Below are 18,564 nucleotides of genomic sequence, written 5' to 3' on the forward strand. Positions count from 1 at the left end.
CAGGCCCCACCCCTGAGCGCGCACCCCCCAGCTTCCTGCTCCTCCCCCGCCCCTCCCCCCGGGAGGGGAGCTCTGCTAACGACCCACACCTGGGGGGGAAGGTGCCCCTCCTTGGACCCCCCCCCCACCTCCCATAAGGGCCGAGTTCATTGTCCCCAGCCGAGTTCCGCGGAGAAAGGCTCTGGGCCCAGCAGTGGGTGTGGGGGGAGGGGCAGGGTGTAGCCGTGGGGAGCCCCCCCCCCGATGTCACTGAAAGGGGGCGAGCGAGGAGGAGCCGCTGCCGGGGTGTCGCCCAGCCCTGCAGCCCGGCTTGTGCACGGGAGGTAGGTGGAGTCAGGGAGGGAGCAGCGGCAGCTCCCCCACCCTCCTGAGGAATCGCCCCCTGCCGAGGCGAGCGGGCGGGCTGGGGGGCTCCTTTCCCCCCGGCTCGGGAGGGGCTGCGGGGCGCGCTGGGCACTGGCCGGGGGGCGGCCCCAGCCGCCCCGAGGGGAGCCCCAAGTTGTGCATTGCAGCTTTAAAGGGGCCGGTGATTGACAGGGCATGTAGCAGTGGATGGGGTGGAGCCGCTGGGTGGGGTCAGGCAGCTGGTGAGAGCGAAAAGCGAGACAGAGGGGGGGACCCACATTGCCCCCCACCCCCAGCCCCGCCAGCAGCGCGCCCGCGGCCAGGAAGAGGAGCCGGGGGAAGCGGAGCGAGGCTGGGTAGGAGCAAGGGCCCTTCCCCGGAGCCGCCCCCACCCACCTACCCCACCCTCCCCGCCCTGCAGCCGCGCAGCCCGGCCCGGGGGAGGCGGCGGGAGGCCCCCGGAGCGAGCCCGGGGAGCAGGCGGCGATGCACTCCGAAGCGCGCAAAGTAAGTGCCCTTCCTTTCCTCCGCGCCCCCCCTGCGGCGCCGGGCGGCGGGGGCGGATCCACCCCGGGCAGCAGCCTCCGGCTCGCCCAGGCGCGGGGGAGGGCGGCGCCCGCCCCGCTGGGCCCGGCAGCCGGCGCTGCCCGTCGGGGCGCTGCGAAGGGGGCTCGGCTGGCGATGCGGTGGCCGCGGCCAGGGCTCCATCTTGCCTGGCCTCTTAAAGCGGCAGCGCCGCGCCGGGGCGGGGAGAGGCAGAAGTGGGCAGCGCTGGCGGGGCGGGGCGGGGTGGGGAGCGGGCACCCCCGAGGGGCGGGGACATCGCTGGGCCTACACAGCAGGGTCCCCCTCTCCCCTCGGGGTCAGGGTGCACTGGGCGGGGCGCCCTGCCCTGCCCTGCCCGCGCCGGAGCGCAGTTGGAGAGAGCTGAGCCCTGCGCCCTGCCTGGTGTCAGTATTTCCTGAGCGTGCAGCAGGGGCTGGCTGCCGGGCACCCGTGGGCCTGGCTCTGGTTTGCTTTCCAAGTGCCCTGCAGCACGGGGGGCACCTGGAGGCCTGTGTCGGCCTGGCTAGGGTGCCTGGGCGCCGAACTTTGGCAGGGCCGGGCAGTTGCCCTCTGCCCGCTTGGCGTATGTGGCGGCTGCATGAATGCTGGAGCGCGGGCGTGCAGGCCTGGCCATGGCTAAGTCAGGTGCTCTGGGCTTGGAGATGGCACCAGGATGATCCTAGGGTGCATGGTGCATATGGAACAGGTGCAGGTCCGTGGTCTGCCTTTGGGAGAGCCAGCTGCCTTCCTGACCTGACCTGAGGCCTGGAGGTAGCAGTTTCTGCTGGAAGATGCACGGCCCGGGAAAAATAAAACTGCCCTGCGTATGGGAATAAATACAGGCGCTAGACACGCCCCTCCTTGGCTAAACACTGATGAGGGGGGAAACTCCCAAGGGTCATGGTAGAGAACATTGGATGTCTGGGTGCTGCCGGGAAATGCCTGCTCCGTATTCCAAAGAGTTTAAGTCCAGATTTTCAAAAGAGATGAGTGGTTTTTGAGTGACCGTGAGGCCTCTTAGTCATGAGACTCTTGAGAGAAGCTGAGCCACCTGCCTTCTGAAAAGCAGTCCTCTTCCAGCAGGGCACCCAAAATCACTAGCCACTTTCGGAAGCCACGTTTTATGGTTTGATGGATTCACCATTGCAGGTGCCACATCCTGGAACGTGCTCAGAAAACGAGGGACTTGTGCAGGTGTGTGTGTGCGTGTCCGTACTTGCGATGTTGTATCGTTCTGCAATTGGTGTCAACGCAAGTTCAGACCTTCTTCGCTGGAAGATCTAGGGTTCTCAGTCCAGCCACATCCTGGTTCTGTTTCCAGTTCTGCCACTGACTCGCTGTGTCTGGTATCTCCTCTGTATCCCAGTTTCTCCATCCGTAAAACAGGAACTGTCATTACTTCCCTGCCAGGAGGCTAATTGGGCAACTTAACTTAATTAGAGTGTTAGAGGATGAGGGTGTTTTGTGTAAGCACAAAGTGCTGAAACTTCAGTTTTAGGCTTAAATTCTTCCATCACCTGGGTGGGGAATGGGAGTTTGTACGCAGACTTGGCTGGGATCAGAGGTGGGACACCGCCCTCCTCCTCCCGGTCTCGACCCTAGGACCCGAAGGTGAGCATCGTTGTTCCACTGTGGTTCTGACCAGGTGTGGAAAGCCACATCTGTCTGGGACCCTGCTGCAGCCTCCGGGATCTCGCAGGTTTGTGTTGCTCGGCATTGGAGCTATTTCTCAGCCTGTGATGTTAGAAGTGTTGAGGGTCTCCTGCTGCATCTCGCATGGAGGCGTTGCTAAAGCTCCGTTTTGGCTGAGAAGCTGGCCGCATTTACAGAGCAATTGCATCACAAAGCATTGTAGAAAGGCGGGCAGGTATCATCCCCCTCCATTTCACAGAAGAGTAGATAGAGGAAGGTTCATCTGGTTAGAGTCCTGCACTGGGATTCTCAGGCCCATCTCCACCTCTGCCACACACTCTCTGTGTGGCCTTGGGCAAGTCACTTAGTTGACACGTGCCTCCGATCCCTGTGCTGAGGGTCACCTGTTGGTACTACTTGTGTCTGGATGCCTCACCCCGCTGAGGGCTGTAGAAGTAGGTGCAGGCACAGAGGTTGTGATTTCCCTCAGGCGGCTCAAGGATTCCGACTTCTGCTCTCCTTTGCTTCGCAGTGCTTCAGCGGGGACAGGCGGAGCTAGAGTAATCCGAACCAGAGCAGTCCTAATCGCCAGAGAGCACAAAACTGGAATCTGGGCCGAGGAGCCTGCTTGCCGGCCTATCCGAGACTTGAGGGCGTCTTTTTGCGAGCATTATGAATGAGTATCCTTGTCCACACCTGCCATCCCACCCTTTGTAATTCACACGTGCACCTCTGAAAACATCTCCCTGTCTCATCCTGGGATCCGACTGAGGGCCTTGCTGTTGGGGTGTTACCGGAGTTGATTTCAGTGACCTGGATTCCCAGGTTTGACTGGAACAGGCACATTTCTGTGTGTAGTTGGCTTTTGGTGTTTAGCTCGGCATCTCTTTGGCTCATTCAAAGGAGACTTGTAAAAGCTTGGGACAAAAATCAAATATTGGGATTGTGGCTTTTCTGGGTGTGTTGCTTTCTGCTGGTAGAAGAGGTCAGCAAGCTGTATGCATTTTAACCCTGCTCATTTTACTTATACTCTCAGACCAGGGGTGGGGAACCTAAGGCTTGGGGGCCAGATGTGGCCCCCGGGTTGTCTGGATCTGGCCCCCGAGGTGCAGTGCTTCCCCCAGCATTGGGGAGCCTGCCTTGGTTCTTCAGCCGCTCCGCCACCTCCCTGCAGCCCCTGGTCCCCGACTGACTTCTGTGGGTCAGCGGACCCCGACCCAAAAAAGCCCCCTCCCCCCCCACTGTAGACCTATAATGAATGTGAAGTCTGGGTTTGCTGGAGGACTTTCTGCGGGGGCTCTATTCCACCGTCATTGAACAAATTGGGGATGTTTCCTCTTTCTCACAAACTTTCTTTCTCGATCATGTTAATTGGTCATAGATGCTTAATGGGAGTCCCTGGTAACTAGAGTTGTAGGCCCTCTACTGATCCCCTCTGCTCAGTGACTTGCCTTTCACACTCACGGGAGATTCCCTGCACTGGTGAGGAATCCGCTCTAGGCAGCGACAAGTGACGGCAGCAAGCAGGTAGCTGTGCTAGGATGGTCACAGACCAGCTGCTCTCCAGTGGTGTTCTCTTCTGGACGTTTCTCAGCGGCACGGTCTCGTGCTTTCTCTAAAGATCCATGTACTCGTCTGCGCTGGCAGCGGGAGAGACTCCGAGCCTCGTACACATTGGGAAGTGTGGCCGCAAGAGGATGTGGCTTGCTAATGAAATCCCCTCCGTAGGAATTTGATTCTAATCCCCGGAACGCCACTGGCAACCATGGCAGGACCGAGGCTTTTAAATGAGTTGTAAAACAAGAGCTCTACCCTGGTGGTGGTGGGGGGGGGGGGTATTCGGGCAGTGCATGAGAGCTCCACCTGGGTTTTAGTCCCTACTCTGCTACTGATGTGCCATGTGACCTTGGTCAAGTCATCTTCCCTCTCTGTGCTTTTGGGGCCAAGTTGTCTGTGCCTGTACAGCAGCTAGGGTAGCAGTTAGGGGCTGCTCCGATACAAATGATGGGGGCCTCATTTAACAGGGCTGCCCAGTCATTTATTTGCCCTGTGACAGAACCCACAGGAAACCCTCTCAACTAATAGAAATCGAGCCAATTCCAGCTCCCTTGGGGTATTTTTTTTCCCAGAGTTTTCTTTGTAAGATTGATTGGGCACCTCTGAGGAAGCCCCAAAAGGGACAGTGCCTGACAGGCTTTGTCAGACCTTGTGCTTATTGAAGGACCTGAAAGTTTTTCCTTGGAGTGCGGGATATGGAAGTCAGAGGTGATGTGTGATCGTGGGCCAGGGTTGCACGGCAGCTTGGGAGGGGGCGACTGGGATGGGACCTGGGAAGCAGTGAGCAATGGGCCGGAGAAGAATGGACTTTTGGACTAACTGGATCAAGGGGTTTGCCTGGGAATCTTGAAGGGGGAGGGGGTGAGAGAGAGCGCCCCTTCCCCCGGCAAGCTGTACCCTGAGAAAAGGCCTTGCTGCCATGAATCTGAGGGCCAAAGGGAAGATTCACGAGGCAGCTAAACCCATTCTCAGCTCAGCACCGCAGGGCAAAGGCCGGGGTGGGGTCTGCAGGCGGCAGGGGGTGATGAACGTGCACGTGGGTTCTCCTGCTGCTTTTAATTTTCCTCGAATGCTTTTACCTTGGGAAGAAACGTGCTTGGCTAGGCAGAGCTGCATGGTCACTTCCGACCAAGGGCGGTGATGGTGGGCCAGGAACCTAGAGGGGCTGCCCTGGAGGGCCCATGTCGAGGGGACACCTGCAAGTGCCTTGAACCTCTATAGGTGTGTTTCTAGTCTTGAAACTGTCAAATCTCGGTTTGCCGGCTTTTCTGCAGGACTCCTGGCGGGGGAAGGGTTAGATGTCTCTTGAGTCCAGAGGAGCCGGCTTCTTCCAAATGTGGCAGGCGTTGGAGTTGCACAGGTAGTAAAAAGCCCCAAACACACACATTTAAACGTGGCTCCATCTCGTCCTCTTGGTTGCTCTCCGTTGGCTTTGCAGACTCATAAGAACAGCCAGACTGGGTCAGACCGACGGTCCATCCTGCCCAGTATCCTGTCTGCCCACAGTGGCCAATGCCAGGTGCCCCAGAGGGAGTGAACCAAACAGGGAATGATCAAGCGATCTCTCTCCTGCCATCCATCTCCACCCTCTGACAAAGAGGCTAGGGACCCCATTCCTTACCCACCCTGGCTAATAGCCATTAATGGACCTAACCCCCATGAATTTGTCTAGTTCTTTGAGAGTCTCTTTCTCCAGCCGCGTGTGATGGCGGCGTCCTTGTGTGTCTCCGTCACCGTGTGGACAAGCCCTGAATGTCTAGCCCAGCGGTTCCCGAACTTTAGTTTTCCCCTCAGGACTCAGTTGAAGAAAATTGATCCCAAAATAATTTGACCGGAGTGTGGGCTCCGGGGTGGGGTTGAGGATGGGAGCCTTGGGGTGCAGGAGGGGGCTCCAGCTTTGGGAGGGGAAGGGCAAGTCTGGGGCAGGAGGGGCTTCCCTTGAGTGGCTCCTAGTCAGCGGTGCAATGAGCAGGGGGGCGGTGGGTGGCTAAGGCAGCTTCCTGCAGCTCCTGGCCCTTCAGACCAGGCCGCACCTGGAAGCAGCCAGCAGAAGTATGGAGCTAGTGCTTGGGGTGGGGGCAGTGTGCGGAGCCCTGTGTGCTTCTCCCCCACATCTAGGAGCCGGGCCTGCTGTCGGCTGCTTCTGGGGTGCAGCGCAGTCAACGGAGCCAGGATGGGCAGGGAGCTGCCTTAGCCCCCACTGCTCACCGGATCCCCTTGCAGCCACGATTCCTAGCACCCAACTTCTCCCCCCAGCGTGGGCCGTGCCCCGTTGTTTGAGAGCCCCCGGCTTATCCATTGGAGAAGCGTCGCTAAAAGAAGAAAACAGCAGTATGAGCCCGATAGCTCCGGGTCTCTGCCCTGGAGTCGCACGCCCCGGCGGCGCCACATCGCCACGAGCAATGGCCCCGTCTCCGTGCTGCCAGGGAGGCCCCCGTGTCAAGGCCACGTGCATGCAGCAGAGGAGCCCTGGTACTGCTGGGTTCATGCCTGGCGAGCGTGAGCGCACGCGGGCGCCCTCGTGGGCGCAGAGTGAGGAGACCGTCCCCAGTGGGGTCCCCTCTCCAGGCAGGGCTGCCTGGGCACTCGATTGCCGGAGGCCGCCTCGAGTTAGGCAGGAGGGGCACGTGGGGATGAGATCCTAGGGGAGGCTGCTGGCTGCTCTTCCCGAGGCCGGTACCTCCCCGCCAGCCTGATCTGTGGCTGCATGAACCGGAGCTGAGGTGCTGCAGCAGCTGGGCGGTAATTCTGCCGCTGCGCTGGCTTCTGGGGCCCGGCCAGCCTCCGCGGGAACTGAGACCCGAGCGGGCCTTCGCTTAACCCCTTCTCGGCCCGGCTGTGGGTGTTGGGATTGCTGTCCGCCGGGCCGGGGTGCCGGGAACGTCGCCGCGTCCTCCCGAAGCTGGTCATGCACGTTCTGCCCGAGAATCGCTGCGTGCGTCCTTCTAGGCACCCACGTCGGGTGTCCCAGGCAGGGGCACCCGGGAAAGGTGTACGTCTCGTGGCGGCCTGGGGACGTGTGCGGCCGCAGGGCGGGGGAAGCGCTCCGACCCAGCTGCTGACCCCGGGTGGGTGGATTCGGGGCCTCCATAGCTTGTTGAGGTCTCTGTTCCCTGCGTGCAGGTCTCAGCAGGACTATGCTGGGCTGACCCGGTGGCTCCTGGGAGTCGCTCCGTGCCGCGGGTTCGCTGAGCTTGCGCCGGGCTGACCACGCTACGGGTCTTTGCACCAGCGTCGCTGCTGAGCCCCCGTGAAAACGCTGCATTAGGGGTCTGGGTCTCGCGCTGGCGCGGCGCGCACAGATTTCAAATGGGTGTCTGAGGGTCTCGCGCTGGCGCGGCGCGCACAGATTTCAAATGGGTGTCTGAGGGTCTCGCGCTGGCGCGGCGCGCGCCGATTTCAAATGGGTGTCGGACGCCCCCGTGCAGGCCGCCGGGAAGAGTCTGGCTGGGGTCCCGGGGCACGGCCCAAGGGAACAACCAGGAAGCTCGTGTGATGCTGGGTCCTACGTGACCATCCCTGGCAGGCTGGGGATTGGCCAGCGCCGGAGACCGGGAGATGTCCAGCTGTTTCTTCGAAGCATGTGGCTTCTCCCCTCCCCTCCCCTCCCCTGGGGTTCCTGCGGCCGCCCCCATTCCCTTTGCAGAGCTTCTTTGCCGTGGTCCCTCGGCCCTGCCCTCTGGCTCCCGCGTGTCCTTGCCGGCCTGGGCTGGGGCTTGTGACCCTAGGATCCCTTGCTGGCAGGCTGGGTGACAGGGGACATGCCGTCCCGGGAAATCCGATCTCTGCGCTAAGCCTGCTGCCCGGCCTGCCTGGCCCTTTTCTTTTCTTTTTTTTTTTTTTTTTAAAGGGAGCTGAAAGGCATTAGCTTCAGCCCCTGGACAAAGGGCTGTTGTTGAGAGGTACCAGCGTGTGCCCCTAGGGCCGGCTGCGAGCCCCCTGGGGCTGTTGGCTGGGCTGGAGATCAGCACGGGGGAAGGGTGCTCTGGGGGTGGATTTTCCCCTCTGAGCTGCCCTGTCTCCTCTCTGGGATTCCCTGCCCCTCCCTATTGGGCACGTGTGCCCCCTTTATTTGAAATGTCCAATGCAGCTGCGCTCCCCCTCCCTCCACATCACAGGCCCGGCGTCCTGGCTGTGAGCTTCCTGCAAGCCAGCCGTAGGTGCAGGTGCTCTTCTGCTGTTCACCCCAAAATGCCCTCCCCCCCAAAAAGCTTGCTCCGGTTTGGAGACAGCCTGGTGTGTAACTTCGCCAATCCAGGATGGTCTCGGGTAAATCTCTGGTCTCCAGTTCTTCACCAGTCCAGGGTGATTCCCAGCTCCCCATGTTCTGCGTGGGGTTGTCCCTGTCTCCTGCTCTGTCCTGTCGTCTCCCATCCCCTTCTGGATAACTTCCTCCTCCGATACTGTGCTCATGGCTGGCCTGGCTGAGCAGCGGGCCTGTTGGCAGTGAGGCAGGCCACTAGGTTTGTACAGCACCAAGCACAATGAGATGCTGACGGTGGGGTGGACTCTCCTGTTGATCTGGGTTTCCTGTAGTGCCTAGGGGGCCTGGACCCAGAGCAAACGACAGTCCCTTCCCCCAAAGAGCTCAGGCCAGTAGTGTCAGCGTTGTACTGCAGGATGCTTGGGCTAGAGAGATGCAAGTCCCATGGCGCGGCTGTGCTGTGCTGCCGAGGTTCGGTCGCCGTAGAGGTGAGAAGAGGCCCTGGGGGTCCTGCAGGGCTTGGGGGCTGTGATGTTACTGCTGGCGTGGCCCCTCATTCTTTCCTAGCAGCGTTGGGGGGCTACTTCTGGGGCCCTGGAACAGCTCTCCAGCCAGGGTGAGTTTTTCACGTAGGCGTGCGGTGCAGGCTGGTCTCTCGGGGATGCCTTCATGAGCACGGCCAGACTAGGTCAGACCGAAGGTCATTCAGCCCAGTGTCCTGTCTGCCGACAGTGACCACTGCCAGGGGCCCGAGAGGGAGTGAACAGAATGAGAAATCCTCACGTGATCCCTCCCTTGACGCCCACCTCCAGAAAAACAGAGGCTAGGGTCACCATTCCTACCGTCCTGGCTATAGCCATTGATGGACCACACCTCCATGAATGTATCTAGCTCTTTCCTGTTAAAGTCCTGGTCTTCACAACATCCTCTGGCAAGGAGTTCCGCAGGTTGGCTGTGGGCTGTATGAAGAAACCCATCCTTTTGTTTTAAATCTGCTACCAGTTTATTTCATTGGGTGATCCCTTGTTTTCTGAATTTACTTGTTCCCATAACAGATGAACCTCTGACCTAGAAGGGATGGGGGGGGCTCGAAGCGCCGGCTAGGGGAAAAACCGGACCCTGGTTCTAAACTGAGCTGAGCCCGGCCTCTTTCCAGCGAGGCCCTGGCGGAAAGCCCTGTGGTGCTCGTACAGGTCTCCCTGGAAGATGGCCAAGAGCTCCCACTGTTGACAGCCTTGAGAGTCGCTGCACAGACCACCCGCGGCCGTGCCCCCGGACTCCTGCGGCGGATGCGGTACATGGGGGTGCAGTGCTATAGAGGGGCTCCTGCTGACTCTGGGCTAGCCTGGCTGCTCAGACCAGCTGGGTTGTGTGCAGTGAAGACCTTCCATGGGGGATCGGGACGGTCTTAGTGGCCACGTGTTAGTCAGGGGGTGAGCTGGAACATGCATGTGGCCAGGTGCACATGCGTGACGCCTCCCATGCCTCTGTCTAGCCAAGGCGCGGCCGGGCGGTCACCATGGCCAAGCTGTTGCGTTTCAGAGACGCTGGGTGAACTCGGCTCAGCCTGCGCCTGCCGCGTAGGCGGCAGAATGGCCCCTTGGCCCCCGTTGCAGCCGCTCGGGCGTGCGCTCGTGGGAGGCTTTGAAGAGAGGTGAGCATTAACCCCTGGCCTGGCCTGGCAGGTATTTCTTCCCGCCGCCCACTGCAAGGCACTTGATTCGGTAGCTGTCTAGCGCGGCGTGACAGCCCCTGCCCTCTGGACTGAGGCCCTGGGCAAAGGCCACCTGGCTCCAGTGGCTTGCTGGGGGTCCAGAGAGCTCCGCCCCATTGCTTTGTGCCCAGACTGAGCCCAATTCAAACCGAAAGGGGGAGAAACAACACTCATGAACTTCAGCTACTCTGCTTTCCCCTCCTGCGTTCCAGGATCCTTCAGCACCTTCCAGCACAGGCCTATCCCCCTGTTACAGAGGGGGGGAAACTGAGGCACAGCACGGGGGCAAATCTTATCCCAGTGCCCGGCAGAACACGGTCTCCTAACGTCCAAACCCAGGAAGCGTCAGGGTTCTGTGGGGTTTGTTTCTGCTGCTTGGGGTCTGGCTGGGCGTGGAAACGCTTCTGCTCTCAAGACGGCAGCTGCTGCAGCCTCGTTGCAGGCAGGCAGCAATGGAAAGAAGATGAAACGATTTGCTTGCCTAAGTAGCTACCCCCACCCCCGCCATCCCCATGAAGCAAGAGCTGGGACAAGCCCGTGGGTGGGGGACGTGGGTTCTAATCCCAGTTCCACCGGCTGGGGGCCTTTAGGCAAGTAGCGTCATTGCTCCGGGCCTCGGTTTCCCCTGCTGTGCCGTCAGTTCGAGGTGTGGACGTCTCCGCCCCAAGCGGGTGCCGGGTTCTGCAGCGTGGGGCCCTGATGGTAGCCGGGAGCTCCGAGGCGCGTCTGCGACGCGAGTAAATAACGATGATTAATGTCCCAGCCCGTGACGCCTCCCTGAAACCAGGCCAACCTCTGTCCCCGGTCCCGAGCGTGCATGATCCCTGTGCAGCAGCCGTGCCTCTCGCTGGGCGTGGCTGCAGCCGGCTCCTCCGCAGCCTTTGCCAGCCGCGGCCTGCGTGACATTGAGAACTTGCAGAAGGCCCAGGGAGCTCTCCCATGCCCTTGGCGAAGGGGAGTCCCCGGCGGGATGCAGAGGGGGGAGCCCAGTGCTAACCAAGCCTTTCACGATGGGGGGGGGGGGGGGGGAGCGGTTCCTGCCGGCCAGCAGGGGGTGCTAGAGCCCCCAGCACTATGCGGGCTGGGTGGGGGGTATAATCGTGCTGGCGGGGGCCTGGCTCTGGGGCAGATCTGTCCTGTGGGGCGCGTGTGGGAGCCTGAGTCCAGGGGCGCAGAATCCAGTCCCGGGGGCGGGAGGCCTTGGCCCAGTGTAGCGGTCTCCGTTGGTTTGCACTGGGGAGCAAAGGGCCTGGGCTTTTGAAGGGGGGAGGGGGGTCACGTCCAGGCTGAGCCCACCTCGCTGCTGGGGCGGGGGAGCCTTTGGGGGCCTCAGCCCAGCGGGCCTGGTGTTTGACCCCTTGCTGGCCCACGGGGCCAAGGAGCCAGGTCTTGCCGGGGGCGTGGGCACTGCCAGCCATGCCGTAGCGCCAGGCGGCATCTCCCAGGCTCTGCCCTGGGCCCCCTCTTCCGCGGGCGCCAGCTTGGCCTCCTCCCACCCCCAGGCTTCAGGGCCCGTGCTGCCGGGTCAGGAAGGCTTTGGTCCGGGCGGGGTGTGGGCTGCCCCTTCCTCCCGCCGGGGCCAAGGGAGCAGTGGGGTCAGCAAGGCAGCTGCTCTGATCCAATCGGCCAAGGCGGCTTAGCCCCCTGCCCCGGAGAGAGCAAACAGGGGGCGTCCCCCAATGCTGCTGCTGCTGCTTCCCGCTTGGCCCCGGGCCTTGTGCTTGGGGGAGGGGGAAGCTCCCGTCTAGATCGGGGCTTGGGTCTGTCAGGCCGATGCCATATGAGCTGCTGCTTCTCCTGCCAGGCCTGGGGCCGTGCCCGCTGAGCCATCCTCCCCGCCCCCAGCTGCTCCCCGCTAGCTTTTGGGGGCTGATCCCTCACTTGGACCAAACATTTACAAATAATTTTTTCCTGCGGCTCTGGAGCCGAAAGAAACCGCCCCGAGGAGAGCACCTGCCTGCCCCCGGCACCCGCCCCCTCCCCCAGCTGGGGATTAGCAGGGCTGGGCTGCAGCCGGGGGCTCGGCGGCTGGGCAGGGTGTGGGAATCTAACCCCAGCCCGCCTTGCACAACTGCCCAGTGCAGGAGGCGGGGCTGGTGCCGGGGATTAGGTGGCACAAACACACAGTGTGGCCCCCGCCCACCGGCCGCTGCAACCAGGCTGCGGGCTCTGGGCACGGCCACTGGGCAGGTTCTTGGCAGCCTGAATTCTTCTCCTCTCCTCCCCTCCCCTCTGCCTGAACTTTAGGGCCATGGGGGCGCCTCGTCCTACCCCCAGCTTGTGCCAAGCTGGCCCTTCCTGGTGCCACCCCGGCTGAACTGGTGCCGCTCAGCCAGCTGGCCTGACTCATGCCCCAGGGGAGCTGTGAGCTCTGCTGGCCCCTCTGTGCCTCGGACCTTGCCAGCCGGGTCTCTGGTTCTGCCGCTTGCTCGCTGTGGGAGTCACTTTCCTGCCCAGTGCCTCAGTTTACCTACCAGTGAAATGGGGAGGTGATGCTGGCCTGGGATTGCCACATGCTGGACAAGAGAGACGTTCACCCCTGCTCTGCAGTAACTTACATTTCTTACCGATGCTGTCACATGGCGACCCCCCAGGGGGTAGGGGTGGGAGTGCAGGGGCGGATGGACTCAGAGCAGTGGGATGAGGGGGGTGCCTGTAAGAAACGTGTGTGATATGGAGTGTGGAGGAACTCTGGGCAGGGGGTAGGGATGTGGGGGGGCTGGGAGGGCTCGGGGCAGGGGGTAGGCGGGGCAGGAGGTCAGGGGCGGGGGGGCTACTAGAAAACCAAGAGTGGAAGAGGGAAGGGTGGTGGATGGCGAAACCCCTGGTCTGGCATGTGCAAGATCTAATTTCAGATTCCCTGTGCAACCCTGGACAAGTCACTCATCTGTGCCTCAGTTTACCCATCTGTCAAATGGGGATGATATTTCCTTTGGCTTGTCAGCCTAGCTTGCAAACTTTCTGGGGTGGGGACTCACTCTACAGCGGGGCCCTGATCCGAACTGGTGACTTTTGTGATGCGATAAACAACTGAATTTGGAACCTTGGCCTTTTTACCAGGGTAACAACATGCTGGGTCGAGACTAGATTTTGGTAGTTGTGACGTTAACAGGTGTTAAATTAGTCTAGCCAGGTTTTTGGGAAGGAAAGGGTCAATGAGTGTTCTGTAAGCTGTTCTTCAGAGCCCGGCATTAGCCGTATTGGGTGTAGTATAATCACACGCTCGATTACAGGAATATTGTCCAGGCCTCCGTAACCTGCCCCCAATCTTAACTCTGAGCTGCAGGTTTCCAGCTGCTCCCTCTGAGAATGCATTCCCTGATATCTCCCTTGGTTCCTTTTGCTCCACCGTGGCCTGCATTCCTTTCCTCTTCCTCCTTCTCCCCTTAACTCTGCCCCACATCAGCCCTCATCCAGCCTCTTCTGCACTCCCTTGTCCTTAATGCCCCCTCTGCTTAACTGATCCTGCTCTGAATGGCTGCTGCTGAGGTGCAGCCTCTTTCGAGTACAGATCCCGCTCCCTTTTGCACAAAACCCCCCCTCTTGCACAAGAACCGTTCTTCCTGGAAAAAATGAGGCTATTCCACTCCGTGCTTCATTTGCATAAGCTTTTCCGGAAGAAAGCTCCAGTGTAGCCGTAGAGTACATGGGAAAGCACGTTCCCAACAACTGCAAAATGGTGGGGTCTAAATTAGCTGTTACAATCGAAGAGACAGCTCTCGAGTTGCAGGTCGTTCTCTGAAAACAGCCGCTCGACGCGCAGCCGCAGTCAAAAGACCCACAATGTTGGGAATCGTTAGGAAAGGGACAATGAGATTGAAACCATCATCGTTGCCTGTGTATAAATCTATGGTACGCTCAGATGTGGTTGCCCCGTCTTGAAAACAGTGGGGAAGGTTCAGAGGACAGCAGAAATTCCTAGGAGCATGGAACAGCTTCCGTATGAGGTAAGAGTAAAAAGACTGGGGCTTTTCAGCTTGGGAAAGAGACGACTAAGGGGGGATGTGACAGAGGTTTATAAAATCAGGAGGAGGGTTGGGAAGGTAAAGAAGGAAGGGCGGGTTGTTTACTCCTTCCAGTAACACAAGCGCTAGGGGTCACCAAATAAAATTAATAGGCAGCAGGTTAAATCGAGCAAAAGGAAGTATTTCTTCACCCCGCATGCAATCTACCTGTGGAACTCCTCGCCGGAAGATATCTGTAACAGGGTTCAAAAAAAAGCTAGATACATTAATGGAGGACAGGTCCATCAATGCTATTAGCCAGGGTGGATAGGAATGGTGTCCCTGGCCTCTGTTTGTTTGGAGCTGGATGCCAGGGGAGGGAATCACATGATAATTCCCTGTTCTGTTCATTCCCTCTGGGCATCTGGTATTGGCCACTGTCAGCAGACATTCAACCCCAGCAGGCCCTGCCTCGTACGACTCACGCTGGTGCCACCAATGTTCCCTCTAATCTTTTCCACACGCAGATTTGTTCCCTCCATGTGCGGAATAATTGTATGTGCACCAAGGCACGTGCCAATGTGCACCACCAGTAGAAACAAAGCCCCTGGCTGTGGGCGCTTTGCTAATCCGCCGGGCAGCACTGGACTCGCTCTTCATTGGCCACAAAAGCGCCCAGGTTATGGGGCACGCTGGAGCCAGCCCTGCTGGGCACGCCCTGCATTTCACCTCTGATTTCTCCCAGTCAGTTACTTTCCCCCCAGCCTCAGACCCTGCTGTGCCTGGGGTTGGATCTCCTCTTCCAGGGCTCCAGTCTCCTTGGCAGTGCCTGGCCCTGGATTAATTCACCGCCACCCTGAATCTGGAGTGGGGAGAGCGGTTCCCCAGCACAGCCCTGCCAGGAGAGATGGGCGGTGTCCCTGCGGGTGTCTCCCAGCGCCAGAGAAGGAGGGACGATTGCCCCCCCCCCCCCCCCCCATTGTAGGTATTCTTGAGCAGGCGTCCTAAGGCCCTGGAGAGCCCAGCGCCCCCCTCGGACCTGGAGGGGGCTTCTGATGCTCCGGCCTGGGCCGGGTGGTGAGGTTTCACTTCCTGCACTGTGGGGAGGGAGGGGGGGGGGGAGTTCCTGCCTGGGGCCTAGGACTTGGGGGGAGGGGGGAGGTGCCGGGGGTGAGAGACGGCAGCTTGCGGTTTGCAGGCATGTGCGGCCGTGTTAACACGTGTGTTTGGGGGGGGAGGGAGCTTTCTCTTTGAATACTCAGCTGCCTCCCTGCCCCACCCCCAGCCTCAAGGACACCTGCCCCGGGGCGGGGGTGGGGGCGTGGCCCGGCACTCCTCAGCCCTACCCACGCTTTGCTCAAGGAAACCGGCTACAGGAAAGGCAGTGTGGTGCAGTGGTTAGCGCAGGCCTCCAGAGACTTGGGTTCTAATTAGGGACATAAAATCCCAGTTCACTAGACAACTGGTTAACTGCTCTGTCGGCCCCCTCCTCTCCACGTGGATAGGAGCCGGTAGCCCAGCGCAGTCCCGTGCATGGGGGGAGGCAGGAACTAGCAGAGTCCTGTGTGGGAGGGTAGCTTCTACTCCTCTCCCCCTCCCCTCCAACCAGCCCTCCTCCCTTGGCAGGCTGCTCCCAGGTACCAAGTATCAGCTAATAACCGGTGACCCGATGAGCATCACCCTAACTAGTTACCCGGTCACATCCCTCGTTCTCCTCCCAAGTTTGCATGTGACTTGGCAGAGTCATTTCCCCTCTGCCTCAGTTTCTTCACCTCCCAAAGGGCCAACCCTTAAGGCCGGTGTGTGGACCTGCCCAACACCCGTCAGGTGCTCGTCATCTCTCGATAGAGGGTTTCCACGTCTTCCCATTGAGCACGGAGACGAGCGGCCGTGTGGGTTTCTGACGGGGACCGCGATGAGTTTCCCCCACCGCTCACCTGGGCCCACTTTCCCCTAGTACAGGCACTTAATGGAGTGGTGGTCTCGGGTGCCCTCTCATCCCGTCTTTCTCCCCGGGACACCGGAGCAAGGAATCGGGGCTCTCCGCAGGCCAAGGAACTGAAAACACTGGTCACTGGAATGTAGGAATCGACTCTGCACGTGGCGCGTTCCCGGTTGCCTTGGGGACGTGCCCGTCGATCGCGTGGCTGCGTGTTAGCCGACAGAGGTGTGGAGACACTTGGAGGCCTTCAGATGCGAGTTTTAGGGCATCCGGTTTTACCCCAAGGGAGTCCGCCCTGACTTTTACTGTGGATTGGTGCAGTACAGCCATGCGTCGGGACCCCTGAGGGCTGGTTGTAGCCACCGAGCTGGGAACCGTTTTCTGCACTGGTGGGAAGAGCTGGAAATGCCACGCGTGGCTCCCAGGGTGGCTGTGAAGCAGCCAGCCTCCTCCTGAGGCTTTTGGACAGGCTGGTCCAGTGATGGAATCTGTGGTGGAGAAAAGGGATTGGATCCCAGCCGGCGCTCGGGGGGGGGGGGAAGGATGCCTCGCAGCGGGGAGATGGCTCGGAGGTGGGCGAACGCGTTAGTGCAAACAGGATGCATTTCCGCTGGGGAAATTCCGACTGGGGCTTGAGGGTGTGAATTGGAGGGCAGGGTGGAGAGAGCTGGGCCCAGCTCGGGTAATGGCCTCCGTGTGACGCTCCGTGCCTCAGTTTCCCCATTTTACAAAGAGGCGATACCCGCACCGCGGAGGGTCTGTGAGGATTTGCGGGTGCCTGTTGTCACAGTGTCTGGAGTGCCTCGCAGCTGTGTGTGCTGGCTTCCCGGCAGGCTGTCAGGAATGGGGTGGACACCTGCATATTTTCTACAATGGGATTTCTCTGTGCCAGTAACAGGGGAGCGCTTGGATCGCCTGTTAGTGATGGAGTCCCAGGCGGTCCCCTCTTCAATCGCTCTGGCCGCCTAGGCAAACTGAACTTTGTGAGCATGGTCCCTGACACCGCAACCCCCTCCCTCCCCAGGAGCCCCCTCATGTCCCCGGATCAGCCGGTACCCTGCCTCTCGCACCCAAAGCGACGCTGCCGCCAAGTCTGTAGTAAACCCACGAAAGACTCATCAGCTAAGGAAAGGGGGTGAGTTATTGAGCGAGTGAAGCAGGTAAAATGTTCCTGCAGTGGGGAACGCCACACGGGCAGTGATGTCATAAATGCCAGTCCCCCCCAAATCTTTTGGGGTCCCCAGGCTGGCTGGAGAGCCGTGCTTTGCCTCGGTACCGTTCCCCTCCAGACAGCCGGCGATAAAGGGTCCGTCTTTGAATCCGAGTGTCGTTTCTTCATTCGCAAAGCAAGCGACCGGCGCTTCTGCGTACCGGGGCTTTCCCCGCACGGCGAGTGAGAAATGCGCTTGGTCTCCGAACCTCCAGCCACCCGCCGGAACAGAACCCTGCTTTGAAAGTGGCATTTGCTGGTACAGTCTGGAAACTCGGCCTTTGCGTTTCACCAGACTCTTTGACGGGCTGTTTAGTGGGACCCCAGACACCGGCCCTTCCCCCTCTTGGTTCCTGGGATGCCCCCTTTGCTCCCTTACTCCCCCAAGAGGTGGGGGGACGCAGGTTACCCAGCCCTGCCTCATGGGGGTCCAACCCCAGACCGGTTCTCGTCAGCGACCAGACCAGCTGCTCGGCGCACGGCCCTGCCTGGGGCGAAGTGTCATGTAGGTGCCCCTGTTCCGGACCCAGGGGAAGGATCCAAGCTGTGGTGCTGGCCAGGGGGTCTAGGCAGCTCAGGGGGGCACCGTGATGAGCCTGCTGGAAAAGCCCAAGGAGTGTTAAGTAGGGGTTGGGGGGGGCCTATGGCCCCTCCACTGGTGCCTCCCCCAGATCAATCGGTTTGCACTGGAGCTTTGTAATGTCGCCTGGGAGGCCTCCCTGCCCTGAGGCAGTCGGGGGCCGAGGGGGCCGGTGGGCAGCAGCCCCATGGCCGTGTGCGGTGGGTCGCGTTCTGTGGGGTGATTTGGCTGGGGGGGACAGAGCTGCATTGCTTTCCATTTCTGAAGCGCGCACGTTGGATCCGTGGACCAGAGCCGGAGCTTTCTCACTCCTGCCCCCCAACCCTCTGCCCCAGGCCTGAGCCCCCTCCCACGCTCAGAACCCCTTAGCCCCACCCCCACCACAGGAATTTTGCTAGGTGCACCAATAAGGTGCCGTGTCGCACGTCTGCTCCGTGTTGCACGTCTGCACCATGTTGGTGAGCATAACATTTGTTCTACCCCGGGGTGGGGGGGGGACCCTGGTTGTGCCCACTTTACAGAGGAGGCAACTGAGTCACCCTGGGAGTAAGTGACTTGCCCGAGGCCAAAGGAGTCGGTTGCAGGGAGGGAATTGGAACTCAGGCGTTCTGGCTCCCATGGCTCTGCATGGTTTTCTGGCCTGCTTCCTGCCATGTACCCCGGCTGGAGAAAGGCACAGCCGGGGGGTTCCCGGGACCGAGAGCTGCCCAGCCTTTCCAAGGGGCCATTTCCCTCTTGCGTTGGCAGGAGAGGGGAGCTGGCGCGCAGCCTCCAGTGCCCGGCTCAGGGCAGCTTTCTGTTCCCAGCACAGTCTCACTCGGAGGCTGCCAGCTGCCTGCTCCCCTGCCGGAGGCAGGTTGTCCAGGGCGGTCCTAGCTCAGTCCAGGGGA

General features: G+C 60.5%; 1 protein-coding gene across 1 annotated transcript in view; it reads left to right on the plus strand.

Moving 5' to 3' along the window:
- Positions 1-440: 440 nt before the first annotated feature.
- The window catches only part of KLF8 (KLF transcription factor 8), a 69,116-nt gene continuing 50,992 nt past the window's right edge, over positions 441-18,564 (plus strand). Inside the window, exon 1 of the mRNA XM_075896668.2 lies at positions 441-852. Coding sequence (XP_075752783.1) covers positions 832-852 — 21 coding nt within the window. The 5' untranslated portion in view covers positions 441-831. The remainder of the gene's footprint in view (positions 853-18,564) is intronic.

The sequence above is a fragment of the Pelodiscus sinensis genome, chromosome 13 (assembly GCF_052426305.1).
Source record: "Pelodiscus sinensis isolate ZL-2025 chromosome 13, ASM5242630v1, whole genome shotgun sequence".
Taxonomy (NCBI): domain Eukaryota; kingdom Metazoa; phylum Chordata; order Testudines; family Trionychidae; genus Pelodiscus; species Pelodiscus sinensis.